Here is a 15,536-nt window from a genome sequence, read left to right on the forward strand (position 1 = left end):
AAAGCACACTTTTGAAAATGGGGGAAAAAACATTGTACAATAGCGTAGCATCTTCTGTTGTTATAAAAGATTATAATTATAAATATGTTAATCATTTTTAAATATTTAGAAATGAATGAAAGCTGCAGATTATTTACAATTTGTATTGCTATGTGGTGAGAGAGAGAAAAGCATTTATTCTTAAATTAAAATTCCCCAAACAGATGAACATTAAGAACAAACATACATACATAACCTTGCAATGACTACATCATCAAATGTGTTATCATATATTCTGTGGATTAATTGTCTTACAATAAAAGTAACATTCTAAAATGAGATTTCTAACAAAAGCCAGACAAAGATATCAGATATAGTCTCAGCAGATTAGCATTGTTGCTAAACTGTGTCTTTGGTCCAGTGTGCCGTTGGTCCAGTGTGTCGTGTTTTGTGTTACAACCTATATAATAACGTTTTTTGGTAGACCTTTTGTTAGTGTTAGTATTTTACGTCTGCATGTCCACAGTGTGTACAGTGTTTATTTTAGTGGTTCCTCCAGCTGAAGACACACACACACTTTACATCATGAGTCTACTCGTACTGGTTCTCACAAAGCGCTTTTACTGTGAAAGGGTCAATTTGATTTTAAGACCTTCAGAGTTCAAACATTTTGGAAAATAATCCTTTCTAGAAATCTTTTTGAGTTTGGATCTTTGTTCAGTCACTTGAGGTCAAAAGCTGTAGTTAATGTTAACTATTAATGAAATAGAAAGGTATCACTCCCAATAATCATATTTGATTGCTGCTTAATTGAATTTGGGTCAGAATAAGAGTAAATCTAGATCTACCATTTAACTTTCTGCGGTGGCAACGGTGCGTTTGAGTGCAGACATCAGGTGTGTCTCTTCATGTGCAGAGATAGGTGGTCGGAGCGGGAAAAGGCGCGCTGACACAGGAGGCACTCGTACGGTTTTTGGCCCGTATGCTTCCGGTAGTGACGCGTCAACTCATCCGAGCGGGCAAATTTCCAGCTGCAGCCTTCCCATGAACACTGGTACGGCTTTTCCCCTGAAGGACAACCAACAAAACAGACGAATGACTTCAACCACCTTGAAAGGAATCGGTCTGAGAGTGAGTGCAACCTACCTGTGTGGGTGCGGAGGTGAGCTTTGAGGTGTGAGCTCTTGGTGTAGGTCTTGCTGCAGCCGGGGTATTCACAGCTGTGGATGGCGGGCCTCTTTTTCCCAGCAGGCCTTCGTCCGCGCCTCCCCTCCACCCCTCCTGGGGGCAGCTGTGATCCAACCAGAATTGGTTGCTGGTGAAGGGGCAGATGAACAGCGGGCTGGCTGTGAGGATAGTCACAGAAAGGGTTGGCATTGTGGTTGAAGTGTGGCATGAGGCTGTAGTGTCGGGGGTCAGGGGTCACAGACTGAGGAGGTATGAACCGGCTGTCAGGGAAGGCCATTACTGGGGGGCGCTGCAGGTGATAGTATGGGCTAAAGTCACATGACGAGACTTTAGTGAGATTTCCTCTGTTGTGCCTCTCCACGTTGTCTCCGAGGGGGAAGCCGAAATGATCGACAATGGGTAGAGCAGGAAATGAGGTCAGCACCGTTTGGCCTCCGATGTAACCCTGGTGGTACAACTCCGGCTGGACCAGCGCCGTGGTTTCAGCCGAGGACAGGAGGTCTGCCATGAGGCCGCCGTTGTTCATGTGATGCTCTTGTCCGGGTTGGTCTTTCAACATGGCCGTCTCTTGGTACACCCTGTCTTGGTGTACCAGTTGGAGCTGTGGATTATTGTTGTCCAGACTGGGGTTGAGGTCAGGTGATGAGCTGCCCCAGTCAGAGAAGAGGAACTCAATGTCCCAGCATGCCTGGCCGTCCTCATTTTGGAGCTCCTCTGACATTTCTTGAGGGACCTGCTGCTGCTGCTGCTTGGAGCTTCCAGACTCCGGGGGAAAAGAGCTGCCCTCGGACTGGAAGGTGTTGGAGAGCATTGGAAAGTGATGATCACCCTGGGAATTACAATTACAGAACAAAGATTCCTATTCAAGGTCATTCAATTAAGTTGATTTCATCATGTTTAGATTCATGTCTTTTGTCCCCTTTCATTCACTCATTTCGAGTGTTAAAAAAACAGGCTGGTCAGAATATTTGAATATTTTTATGTTACTTCAGCAGATTCGTCTTCAATTCCTGCTCACAGAAGGTACATTCAAACCTCCACTGGAACGAGGAAGATGTCACCAGAAATGCTTGAAATGTCAGGGCGATCCAATGAAATGCATGGACAAAACTGACTCATTTATTATTTCAGTATTACTAGAATATCGATCATCTTATTTGCTGTCTGCACAAATAATCAGAAAATTATGGCAAACAAGGTAGAGGGTGACATGACTTTCTTGATATTCTCTAAAATGGGATTAGAAGTTTTGCGTTGGCATCCAGTCCTGAGATAAAGCCACGCTGAACAACCGGAGCCAACCGGGTACTTACTTTCATACTGTAACTGGAGTGAGCGAGGCTGGAGAAGGAGCTGAAGGAGGGCAGCGCCATCTGTGTAATCGCCATCAAGCACTGGGATGCAACTTCCACCGATAGAGGTAGAAGAAAAAGTCAAGTTTCCCTTTTCTTTTTTCCTTATGCTCTTTTTTTCACATGACCCTCTCACGTTCAGCTAAAAGTCCAACCAGGCCTCTCATGACTGAGCAACAGTCTCCTTTACCTCATTCCTCCTCTGCTATCTCTCCTTCCTCTCGCTTGTCTATCTCTGTCAGCTGTGACACTTCAAATCTCTCTTTTTCACGTAGGTTTTGACCGTTAGGAGGTGGAGTAAGAGTTCCTTAGCTGGCTCTTTTCTTGATTCTAAAAAGTCTTAATTTATAGTCACTAAAAAACCTCCACTATCCCAGCACATCATCCTGTGTCAAATCCAACTGATGAGTACTAAACTTTTAATTTACCAAGGATTGTTAAATGCATTATTCTCATATCTATGCAATACACATTTATTAATTCAACAATAATGCAAAGAGTAAATTATTTTTTTTGCATTACTATTTAAAGGAATTATTTTCTTTATATGGAGAGCAACTTTAAAGATAAATAACATTCATTATTTGAGGACACTGGAGAGAAAACTTTACAACTTTTACAAGATTACAGCTACTTCATGTTCAAAACTTAGCAGTTAAAAGCAGCAATTAACTTAGATCCCTGTCGTTATTAGTGAACTTTACATTTTTCTGTATATAAAAAAAATACTCTTAATTTATTAATTATATAATTATTTGTTTTTCATACTTATTTACCAATGTTAAAAATTCCTTTCAATAACATTGAAATCTATCACATTTTAACAAGGGTATAAAATAAGTAGATAAATAAATAAAACATGGAAAACAGTAATAAAAATAATATAGTTTTACTGCAGTTTCACTTGCGCAAAAAGTTGCCTCAAATTAAATAAAGATTTACGACGAATGTGACATGAGTTCATCCACATTTGGCACAGCAGGATCGGAACTACAGGTAAGGTAAGTTTATCTGTACCGTTCAGACGCAAGATAATTTAAAGTGTCATAACAGGGCATAAAATGGATTAAAAATGTAATCTAAAAACCCCCCAGCAACAGCAAATATTGCATCAAAGACAATGAAATACAATAAAAAATAATAATTCAGAGGCAGAGACTGATTTGGAGTAATAAATAAAAAACAACAAGGGCTTTTCAGAGACAAAACAAAGGAAAGATATTTTCAAAAATATCAAATCAAATTAACAAAAAAAGTCACTAAATATTTAATGATAAAAATGCATGTCAGTATGTAGCAATAATGAATTATTTGTTTAAATTATAATTTTAACTAACACTAACACGTCACACTAACACTAACATAAGTGTGCGTTGCTCCTTTTGATATAGTTTTTTCATAGTGAGTTTCAAAGTACTCAGCACACACGTACAGGTCAGTCTCCGTCCTCTCAATGTGGACATGTACTGACTTCCAGAGAAGACCTGTGTGTGTGAAAGGTGATTATATTCTGCCTGCTGTTTATCTGTTGGACACGGGGCAGAGGCAGGCTGCTGTATTCCTAAAGATAATGGGCTCCTGGCTGCTGCTGATGTGTGATGACGAGCGCGCCACTGATAAAGTCTCCCCAAGTCCACAACACAAGATGAACACTGAGGTTCACACAATACCCTCCGCATGGCTTCAAACCACACAAATTAATCTCCAGTTAATTTGTTGACTCCCTTAAACATCATGTGAGCATGATGTTATCGTGAAGCAACAAACTATGTGTATGAATCATGCCATTTATATTTTAGGGGCCTTTAAGGAGACAAAAAAACAACATTTAATTCAAAATAATTTGGGACTATTCCCCATGTTAATATGAGGAAACGGGATTAGTTTTCTGGATACTGACAGTTATTTTTAATAACCTCTCTAATAGTTTTAAACTTAATGATGTGAAGGGACATCCCACTAATGTGATCGTGGCTATTTATTGCTGCCAGGAAAAAGGAAATATTAGCAGAACTGACTAAAAATATCCTTTAGACTAGTTTAGGCAACAGTAAATTCTCACATTATCAACAGACAACAATGAAAAACCACCAACAATAAAAGTGTGTCCAGCTATTGGCCGGATGACGTCACTTGTGTGCGTCTTTGGTAAAGGAAGAAATCGTTGTCATGGAAACGACAGCGCAACTGAATATTTAGCGTTTCGAGCTCATTGTTGTTGTTTATAGGAACCGGGCGTCACGCGCGCGCTGTCACGTGTTGTGTTACTGCGGAAGTGTTCGGAGCAACTTGGTTGCTATGACACCAGACTGATACACTGGAGGACAGGCTCGTGCCTGACAGCAGCTAGCCATCGAGCTAGCTAGTTTCATTACAGTATTAAGCTCCCACAAAGGAATAGGACAAGATACAAACTGAAGTTTCAGTGCGTTTTTCCAACTTTTTCTCACGCTTTATGTCACACAGAGTAAACCGTTCTCTTAGAATATAATTGAATAGGTATTTATTTCCAATACATCAAGTGCAACTAAATTGCAAGCCGCTAGGTTAGCCACCTAGCAGCTAAAGCTAAATTAATACACACTACAACCTGGAAGAGAGGCAGAAAAAGCCCAACACTGCATTAACTTGTAAATTTGGCTTCACATTTTGCATCACAGGAAAGAAATGACTCATATCTCTTATTAACTTTTCATGGTTGCCTTAATTGAACAGTTATGTTGAAGCACATTGACTTGCAGTGGCGTTCTTTCCGATGCCATTCCTCCTCAATCATGCTTTCAGACTGACACACCATTTATGGCAGAGATGAGTAATTATCTACTCTTCTGTGTGTTTTTTACAGATGATGTCCTCTCAGAGCAGAGTGACCCAGTACAGCAAGGAGACCCAGGACACGCTGAAAGGTCAGATTATGTTTATATTCTAGTGTGGTTGAGAAACATTGTGTTTTCTCTCCATATATATTAATTCTCTCTCTATGTGTAGTAATGATGCAGGAATTAAGAATCAACAACACCCAAAGAAGACAGATCGACGAATGTCTCAGAAGTATCTAAAAAAGTTTTAAACAAAGCATATAATGAATGAATTAATTTACATACTACTTAATTTTGCAATACTGAAAACAAACTTTTACCCTCAGACGGAGCAGCTTTGCCGCTGACCCTCAACTCCGTACCGTCAGCATCCTGCTCTAAAGCTAAAACCAGTAAATCTGTCCAGAGGCGTCTGGAATGGAGGCCACAGATTCGCAGCGCTGACGCCTGTCGATCTGGGAACAGCTACGTCAGAGAAAGGTTCTGTCCTGGTCCCACAAGTATGTTTACGTCCCTTTTGACACCCAAATTCACTGAATACCAAGACACTGCTCCATCCAGACAGATTTCTTTTATTATACAAAAAAGTCACTACTGGTTCAAATAATTTTCACTCCAGGAGACTTGGAGAAAGAGAAAAGAAGACTTCAGAATATTTTGGAAATGGGAAAAGAAGAGCCGGAGGCTTTATCTTCCAAAAATGTTCCTCCATGCCATAACCCAGAGGTGGTGGAGAGTGACCGGTATGAGGAAGGTGAGTCTGACTGCACAGAAACTGATAATAAAGAATAACATGGAGGGATTGTGCTCAGGAAGACGATTCTCCCAAGAGAGCAAGATATTCTTTTAATTCCAGTCTGAATTAAATGCTTTGTCTAACATGAACCTGCTTTATAGTTCTGAACGAGATCAAGGACAGAAGACAGTTTCTGGCGGACATGTCTGCTCTAGGCCAGGAGAAGAAATACATCAACATCATCAACGCAGAAATTTCCCAGGTAAACATACAATTGTTTGCATCCCTGGTTTCAAGATGTTGCAAAACAAACTGTATTTAAACCAGTATTATGTCACAATTCCCACCACCAGAAAGTGTGTGAATTGAAGTTGTTAAAGAAGACGATGACGTGTGGAGAGGACTGACCTTCAAAGAGACAGTCGAGCAAAGACTCACAGCCACCATCTGAACTCATCGAAACCAAGTTAAAAGAAGTACGAATGAGTTAAGAGTGACACACTGTACCAGGAAGTGACCGCATTAAAGAAACACAAACTTGCATGAAGTCATTTTATTCCTCTGCCTTCCAGTGTCAGTATTTTGGGTTAAACCTGCTGCTGTTTTAGGACAATGTCCACCGGACAGAATGTGGATCTACAGAAGCCCTTGGTTCCAGCTGGACGAGGAGGACGGGCACGTTGCGGAATCAGACACCGTTTAAAAGGGAGAAACAGGAACAGAATGAAACAGACATTTACGCGAGCCCCGACGCGATGCTCATCCACACGTGCAATTAAATAAATGTCACACACAAAAACATTAACATGTTTTTTTTCCTCATCTGTTTTAAGGCAGTTAATGAAAGGCATTGTAAAATATAAATTAAATTAAAAATGATTGCATACTTTGTGGTTAAAACTGTTCAAAGGGTTTCCGCTACAGTAAATAAAATACTACTCGTCTATAATTTATTATTGCAAGTGAGAATTGTCATGCTTAGGAAACTTTCTCCTTCGAGTCTCCTGCTCCTCCTCTTTGTCGGCATCGATATGGATTTGCACGAAAGGAAAACAACAAAGAAAGCCACAATCCTAACATAGCAGCTAGAAGAGCTTATGTATCGAAGACGCCCCGCTTTCCTTTCGCTAGTACCGTTTATTCACTAACTGAAGAGAATCCGAGGAGTGTAGGTCGGAACATTAAAAACTTGTTTCAGGGATCACTTTTGCATCCCGGCTTATCATAAGTGATCTGATGAATCACAGCTTTGCGGCGCCTTGCGGGAGACCTACCGGGAAGAGACGCTGCTGGGCAAGGAGAGCGAAGCAACAACACGACAAATCAGTGCAGTCAGTTAGAGACTGCACAAAAAACGACAACTCTTAAAGCTTCAGAGTCGTTCTAGCGTCTCTTCAAAGCACAACTGAACTTAGTGAAGCGGGATGGGAGGGGATTCTGGGTCACACCTCCTCTTCTCCACCTTCTTTTTCGTCTTTTTAAAAGTCTCTTATCCCCTTGGAGGAGAATGCGTCTTTTCTACGGTGTTTTCTGCTTACGGGGGCTCTTGCCTGGTTCCCCTTTATGGCTCAGCCTCTTGAGCACCTTGATCGGTTTGAACTTGGTCCCTTTCTTCCTCGGCTGCTGCTGCTCCTCCTGCTCACCCTCACCCTCACCCTTCGGATCCTTGTGGAAGTCTGGGCATGAAAAGGATAAAGAAAAGTGCTTTGAGTTTCACATAAGTTCTAAATTGTAATCTAAAAATACAACAGAGATGATGAATTATCTTTTAGCTCCAAATCGTACCTTTTTTCTTCAGCATGGCTCCGATGAGTTTGTCTTCCTCTTCATCCCTGGCCAGATCACATTTAAAAATGATAATCGATTTTGGGTCTGTGCAAAAATATCATTCACCTGCCATCACCGATTACCTCTGCCTGTCCTGGTCCATGTTATTGATGATTTGGTTGCGTTGCTCGATTATAGTGACCAGCTCAGCCATCAGCTCCTGCTCTCGACTCTTGTCCTCCGCCGTCCAGTCTTTCTCTGAGAAAGAGAGATCGCCAAGAAATGATTCTTGACAGCAATGCGAGCCAGACGTCACAGACGAAGCCAAAAGGATTCGATTCTATCTTATCTGGACATGATGAAGCCAAACAAACCCGGCTTGTTGAGGAGACACCTCAGCTCGTACTCGACATCCGCTTGCCGCTCCTCCAGGTTCTGCTGCTTCGAGCTGCGGTGAGAAACGCTCACACATGAATTATGTTCCAGACTGACAACCAACAAAATGTCACACGTAAAAATGAATGGGCCTCAATAAAGCGTCCCTGAAGTACGGAACCTTCGCCCAGTAGACCGATGGCCTCTCTCTGTGCGCTACACGTCTGCAGTTCATGCGTGTAGACCATTTCCATCGAAGTGTGACGACTCCTAACATTTGGCCCTCGATGCGTTCCGTACTTACGTGTAGACCAGCTCAGCCTCCCGACGTACTAAAAGGTGTTTCTCGTGGATGAGAGTGAACCAGTCCACCAACAGACGCTCCTCATCCTCGTCTGAAAAACAACAAGAAGCATTTATTTTTAGATCTTTGAATGTTGCCCGCGTCCGAGTCGAAGCCCGACGTGGTACCGTTGGGGGCGTCTCTCAGCTTCTTCTCCAGCTCCACCCCCCTCTGCTCCAGCTCATCCAGCTGCTCCTCCAGCCGGCCCATCTCTCCCTGGATGTCCTCCTCTGTGACGTACTGATCCGATTGCACCTGGATGGACGTTTGCATCGTTACATGCAGAGGGCTTTAATTCAGTTCTGAAGCGCCGGGTGCCAGCTTCCTTTAGTTGTCGTACCTTGCGTTTTATTAATGGGAAGCCATGGCCGGGGGCTGGGGGTCTGGCAGGGCGGGGGCCTTTTGATGGTCTGCTTTTGGATTTGGAAGCGGAGGGAGGAGCTTTCCTGTTGAAGGGGTTCTCTTTGCAGAACCGCTGAAAAGAGGAAACGCACACAGCTGGAATACGATGCACCGGTCGGTCACTTTGCGTTGTCACTTTGTCACCTTGTCGCGAGAACGGATGGCGCCGGACGCCAAGGGACTGGGCGCCACCTGGGGTCGTGGTGGAGCGGCTTCCGTTCCGTTACTCTCCAGGCTGCGACCGATCTGTGGGGTAGCTGGAGCCGAGGTGGCGTGCGGCGGCGTGGGGGCAGGGCAGAGGCTTTGGGATGGGCGAGGCAGACGCTCGGAGGAGGAAGAGGAGGCGGCGGCAGACTCGTCCGGCGAGCAGATGACCGGCTCCGAGACGCTCTTGGTGAAGACATGCTGCCGGCCACCCGACCGCTGGGAGGAGCTGTGGTCTGAGGAGGAAGACAGGCTCTCTGTGCTGAGGGCTGGAGAAGGGGAGCAAGAGGAGGGCTGAGAGTGAGGGAGAACTGAAAGGGGAGAGAGGTTCATCAAACACCGACGAGCAGGCGGAGGAGAAACGGGGAGCAAGGCAGGTGGAATGTAGAGAAGATGGGGGGGGGGGGGAACAAAAAAACAGAAACCTAAATGCAATGTCCCGCTCTCAGCGTTAGGGGATTACCACGACACGCCGGGTCTCATGGACACAGCGGCCGACGGCATTCCCAAAGGAAAAGCCAAATCAATCACAATGAAGTTTATTCTTCTGATTAAAGTAGCATTCGTTACCTCCTGGCGGCGGCGGGACACGAGGAGCAGGGCGTTTCTTGCTCTTGGCGCTCCCGGGACTGGCAGAACGGGATGGGCTTCCTCCACTAGGGGGGGTGTCTGTGTCGGCCGTCCGTGTGATGTTGTACCACGGGTGACTTGCCACGATCGGGGGCGGAATTGCGCTTCCTTCACTCCCCTTTTCTTCTCCTCCCTTGTCATCATCATCATCATCATCATCATCATCATCGTCGTCGTCCTCGTCGAAGGGGTTGGCGGGCGGGGGTGGTGTGCTGGGTGTGGAGCCCTCCCCTTTGAGAGAGGACAGAGAGCCGGTGTTGGGAGGTGTGGCCAGTACGGCAGAGGGAGGGGCAGGGGCTTTCTTCTTCCTGGCTTCTGATTGGACCAGGGCGAGCCAAGGAGGGTCTTTGGGTTTATGGCCGCCACTGGACAGGCTGGACAGTTAAATACACAGACAGGGATGGAGGGGGGTCACACAGTGGAGGACAACAACATACAGCCAAATGGAGGCATGGGGGGGCGGGGGCGGCTGCACTATATGCTGTGAACAGATTATGACTATGATCACATGGTGGCGACGAACAGAAGAAGGCTCAGCGGGGGCTCAGCGGGGGCTCAGCTACCTGCCGGGGGACTGCGATCTCTCTCGGGGCTTGGGGGGAGTCGGGGGCTTCTGCTTTTCACCTGCAATGCCAAAGAAAAGCGTGAGGATGCGCATCGACGGCTCCAGTTTCCTACAACGGATTAAATTCTGCACCGACGGTACCGTCTGCTGTGCGGAGTAGCCGGACCCGAGGAGCGGGGCGAGGAGGGGGGGTCCGTTCAGTGAGGCGGCGGGGAGCCGGGACTGGCCGGCCAGCCTCTTCTGGATGAAGTGCGGGTGTCGAGGACCGCTCCCCGTTTGTTGTTAAGCTAGCGATTGTTGTTGCACAATTATCTTTCTCCTCCTCTTCGTCGCTTTCGTCGAAAGGGTTGGGGGGAGCAGAAGCGTCGGCGGTCTCTCCGCCGCCATCCTCGTCTCTTGTTTGGTCATCTGGGACGTCGGCATCAGTCGTCTGGGTTACCGGAGAGGAAGACTCCGTCCGGCTGCGACCGATTCTGGCGGATTGAACTGGCGCTGGTCTCTGACTGAGATCTGGACGACCGTTCTGATTGGCTAACGCCCGCCTTGTGAGGTGATGCGTGCAGAACAACTCCTGGGAACTGCTTCCTAATTTGTAGGATGCAGGAAGCAAAGTGCTGCGGCACTCGATGCACCTGAAGGAAAGAAGCGACACGGGGCGATGGCGAGAGTCGCTCGCGGCTCAAACGTGTTGACACGCGAGGCTCGACATGAGAAGGCGGGGTTCACCTGAAGCAGTTCCGATGGTAGAGCTTCCCGTCCACCAGAAACCGTTGCACCAGGTGAACGTGTTCCTGGCAGGCGGCGCAGGTGCTGCTGAGCGTGCTGCGCTTGACTGCCGCGTTCGCATCCTCGCCGGTCCGCACGGCCGCGCCCGACTAGAGCAAGCAGCCGAGATGTTGCAGGGAGGGGAGGGGAGACATCGGGGGAATGGGGGAGGATGGAGAGTAATGTGGGAGAGCAAACATGGATTCAGGAGTTCATGATGAGGACGAGCTGCGGCTCGTTTCAAATCTACTTCTCATGATTGCATTTCTTTTTTAATTTGAAAACTACATTTGATTGGCATAAAGATGTTTCAAAGAGCAAACGGAAGGTTAGCTCCTCTGGAAATGATACCTAATGTAGATATTTAGCTTTTAAGCATTTAATATTTTGTTTTCATCCCTTTTAATTCGTGTTGGGTAAAGAGGCGGTTAGCAGAGCTGAAATCTGGAGGTGGTTATAAAAGAAAAAAAACAAAAAACGAACCCAGCTGCTTTGAATTCACCTCCTAAACCCACCCCACCCCACCCCCATCCTACTGCCTAGGGCCGGCTGAGGGTCAGTGAGTGGAGGGGGGGGTCAGATGGGAAGAGGAAGGAGCGGAATGGATTTCCATCTGAAGGGAAAGGGCGTGTTGAGGAGGAAGATGGCGATACGTGGAGGTATGGGGACGACGAAAACAAGAGAGAGACAGGATACAGGCTATCTTTATAGAGCCCACATCTGTCACTGCGCCATTCCCCCCAGGGGCAAAACAAATTAGAGACTTCCGGACTTCAAACACACACAAAACCAAAAGTAGGTGAGGTTTGCTGCCTCTGAAGGACAACATGAATTAAATATTACAGAAGAGCTTGTAGAGAACCTGCAGATCCAGAAGCACACAGAAACATGGTTCAGTCGGGGTTCTCACGCTCATCTGTACGCCTTCCTCTTGCGTCTTACCTCGGACTCGACCACTTTGTCTTCTAGAGGGGTCGGAGGCCTCTTCTGGGCCGGCTCATTATGACCAACGGTACTGAGCCTTTTCATGCAAGGGGGGTTTGCTGCAGAAAAGGGAGGCAACTGTTAGTGATTTTAAAGGTCTTTGTGACCCACAAGATATACAATCTGCTTAATCTGAGCATGTGGCCGGTTTTTAATGGCGCTGAATTATAATGACAATTTATTTTATTTTTAAATGGCACTACATGCAGATTTTGTTCAAGTTAGAGATAAAAAAAATAATAATTTCTGAGTACATGAACATAAAATACCTCTCAACTTGTGGTTGAAGAAGTTGTAGTACTGAGACACGTATGTGATGACGCTGAGGCGGTCGGGCACCTTCATGGACACCATGTCTTCTGCGTCCAACAGGGCTGGAATTCCCAACTCCGTCTCTGCAACGTCGAACGCCTGCGAGGAAGCGGAGACGAGAGGAGGGAGCCCGCGGTTTGGGAAGAGGGAAGCAGGCGGATCAGCAGCTGAGAAACTGCGTGCACTGTGTTTAAGTACATGCCGTTAAAGTACAATGATTGGATGTGGAAACTCTTCACAGCGAGGTGTGGGGCGCGTCCCGATGAAGCCAGGACGATGTTTATGGGTTTCAAACATTAGCCTTCAAGGCTTTAAGCAGCACAAACCAAAGTGTCCTTTATGGCTCCAACGCTAACCCCGATATCGGATGTAATAAAACAGGAACGCTAGGCGCTAATCAGATTACATGCACCAACAACACCCGGCACGAGTTCTGTTGTTGCTCATTAATGAGCCCATCCCTGTTATTACAATGTTATTATGTCATTGTTTCCCAACGTTTAGACATTCTACACATTATGCAAGCAGGAGAATGCGTTGGTGGCCGAGCACCTCGCGTTCCAGCCTGTCTGATCCAGCGGAACGCTTGATTCAATAAAACCCCCACATTGCAGCGCCCTCTGGTGGGCCAACCAACAACCCCGCTCTCTGAAAGCTGCTGGATTAAAAAAAAAAAACACAAAAGCTGAGCTCAGACCGAGAATCAGGAGACTCGCGTTCCATCCCATAATGTTCTGTTGGCCTACAAGCCATGTGGGAAAACCTGACAAAAAACAAAAAGTTCTGGTTCTGACCCGGTGACTTATATAAGTCAGGACTTTATTATATTGTTTCACCCTAGGTCTATGCTAGGATCTTCTTTATAATCCTGAATACTCTGATTATATCAATCACAGTGAAGCGACACTTCAGGCCACATAAAAAAATCAAATGCACTGAAGAAACACGGCGCCGCCGCCGCGTGGAGGATTAAGACGTTTCTGGCTGAAGAGTGACTCACCAGCCGGTTGTTCTCGTAGACATCGTCTTTAGACAGCGAGTCAAAGTCTCTGGAATCACAAGAGAGAAATTATTTTTAGAAACCAAGCCCAGGTGGGGAGCAGGTAGAGAAAGATCTTAGAAAGCATTAAGTATGTCGCGTGAAACGATTCCCACCGATACCGGGTGGTACCGGGCCGGTAGCTCTTTATGCTGCTTATGCTACAAACCAACGAAGCTGATCATGGGCCACGCATAAATGATTCCTGATGTTAGAAACCGCCCGGACAGAAAGGAAAGAAGCGGTTGCTTGAAACAGGAGTGACGACTTGGTAATTACGAGGCTCTGCTTTCTGCAAGCCTGGAGAAACTGGAACCAGACCTCTCACCAGTAAACATCCTGCAGTAAACGCGTCAGTGCCTCCGGAGTCCTGGGATTAAAGTGAAGGTGTTTTACATGTGTCAATGTGTGTGTAGCAACAGAACAGTAATCAGGGGGAAAACACACACCAGCACCCCGGTGGAGACGGTGGGGGCAGCAAACCTGTGAATGAGCTCAGTGTTGGAGTCTCATAAAGTGACCTCTGTTCTCTCCCATCTCGTTTCCATGGTCACAAACACACCGAGCAGCCGTTCTAACGTCGGGACCATGTGGTCACCGGCCCGCCGCGTCAGGTCCGCCGACATGATGGACTAGAAACATCATCAGAGGTGTTCAACACGTGGAGGAGAGCCAGCTAATCGTGACTCAGTGGATGATGAGGCGCCATGTCCAATGACAGGCATCTTCATTGGTCGCCTCTACGGCGTGATCCATTTGAGTGAATACATGAGCAGCAGAGTGGAGGGCTAAAGCTAGCGCTAAATCCAGTTTGACAGGTGGAGGTCTCAGCAGCAGATCGATCTGACGGGCCGTCCGTGTGGATCAGGGCGTTCTAGCGAGGTCCGAGCAGGGAAGCACAAAATCAAGTCTGCCGTTAAAGATCGTCCCACTTTTTCATTTACGCTTCACTGCTGCGACGCGTTTGCTGATATGTTCCGCTTCACTAACTTGTCCTTTGGGGATTGGTCCAGCCATGAATGTCTGCTCTACTGCCAGCCAATCACAGGCCAGTTTGGTCATTTTGCAACTTCAAGCCCACCTGAGAAGACGGCAACACGGGCAAAACGCTTTGTGTCTAACCTGAGTCCATCTCACCAGGGTTTTCCTCCAGGACAGAGAGGACAAAGACTGTCGACGTCTTTCAGACAGACAATCAAACCACCTCTAATTATAGATCACACTCAACAATGTTCTTAAAGTACAAAAACTTCCAAACGTATATTGTTCACATATACACCTTGAATGACGACACATAAAAAAGCAAGATAAGCCGTGTCAATACCGTAAAGTTATATAATTTGCAACCCTGCTGGAACAATGTTGTAATCAAGATAAACTGATTTCTAATTGGATTTATATTAAAAAGTGGAACAGAGGCTAACATGATTGCACTTAGAACACTTTCAGATTTAGTAAACCTCTGAAATGTCTCTTCATTGTTGACTAAAACGAGCCAGATCCTCATTGATCACAACTTCAAACGGATTTCTTATCCCCGACATGCTGGAAGGAAATAGATGACACTGATCAGAACTAACTGGACTTTATGTGTTTACTCACATCAGCTCCGGTCTGTGGCGGTGTATTATGGCACAGAACGCCAACCCGTCCCGGAAGGACGAGGACATGTCCTTGATGTCCACGCCGTGATGTCCACACTGAGCGCGACACCACTCCTGGAGAGCTTTCAGGGATCCCATGATATTATGGGATTGTTTGTAGAAATCCAATGACTCTTGTCACACAGAGTCGAAAGGCGAAGTCTTTCCTCTGGTCATAAACGAGCAGCGCTTCAGTGAAGCGTCGGCAGAAAGGCAACACCCGAAATCCCGAAACACTGAGTCGCGTTCAACACGAGCATGGCTCGGAAGCTAGCTGAATGTTAGCTTACTTTCGTGACAACAAATCTCATTATATCCCACTTTATCTCCTGTTAGGGTTGTTCAGACTTCATATAAACTACGAAAAGGACACCGCCTCTCTGCTAAAAAAAAAAAAAAGTAGTATCCAGACTGGAGAGGAAACACGACAAAG

The 15,536-nt window shown here is 46.1% G+C and overlaps 3 protein-coding genes across 3 annotated transcripts; 1 reads left to right on the forward strand and 2 right to left on the reverse strand.

Moving 5' to 3' along the window:
* Positions 1-751: 751 nt before the first annotated feature.
* On the reverse strand, positions 752-2,555 carry klf1 (Kruppel like factor 1 (erythroid)). The gene is made up of 3 exons (XM_068750811.1): positions 2,481-2,555; positions 1,126-1,957; positions 752-1,047 (listed from the first exon to the last, which is right to left on the reverse strand). The coding sequence occupies exons 1-3, from the start codon at positions 2,553-2,555 to the stop codon at positions 872-874; spliced, it is 1,083 nt and encodes a 360-aa protein (XP_068606912.1). The 3' UTR covers positions 752-871.
* Positions 2,556-5,367: 2,812 nt separating this feature from the next.
* On the forward strand, positions 5,368-6,542 carry c17h22orf23 (chromosome 17 C22orf23 homolog). The gene is made up of 6 exons (XM_068750952.1): positions 5,368-5,425; positions 5,508-5,570; positions 5,665-5,838; positions 5,958-6,092; positions 6,236-6,336; positions 6,428-6,542. The coding sequence occupies exons 1-6, from the start codon at positions 5,368-5,370 to the stop codon at positions 6,479-6,481; spliced, it is 585 nt and encodes a 194-aa protein (XP_068607053.1). The 3' UTR covers positions 6,482-6,542.
* Positions 6,543-7,562: 1,020 nt separating this feature from the next.
* On the reverse strand, positions 7,563-15,202 carry micall1a (MICAL-like 1a). Its single transcript, XM_068751401.1, has 16 exons — positions 15,063-15,202; positions 13,422-13,470; positions 12,379-12,520; positions 12,068-12,168; positions 11,087-11,235; positions 10,502-10,992; positions 10,359-10,419; positions 9,736-10,169; positions 9,106-9,476; positions 8,900-9,034; positions 8,688-8,814; positions 8,521-8,611; positions 8,216-8,289; positions 7,985-8,099; positions 7,860-7,906; positions 7,563-7,750 (listed from the first exon to the last, which is right to left on the reverse strand). The coding sequence occupies exons 1-16, from the start codon at positions 15,200-15,202 to the stop codon at positions 7,593-7,595; spliced, it is 2,685 nt and encodes an 894-aa protein (XP_068607502.1). The 3' UTR covers positions 7,563-7,592.
* Between the last annotated feature and the right edge of the window lie 334 nt (positions 15,203-15,536).

Source organism: Brachionichthys hirsutus, chromosome 17 (genome assembly GCF_040956055.1).
Source record: "Brachionichthys hirsutus isolate HB-005 chromosome 17, CSIRO-AGI_Bhir_v1, whole genome shotgun sequence".
NCBI lineage: Eukaryota > Metazoa > Chordata > Actinopteri > Lophiiformes > Brachionichthyidae > Brachionichthys > Brachionichthys hirsutus.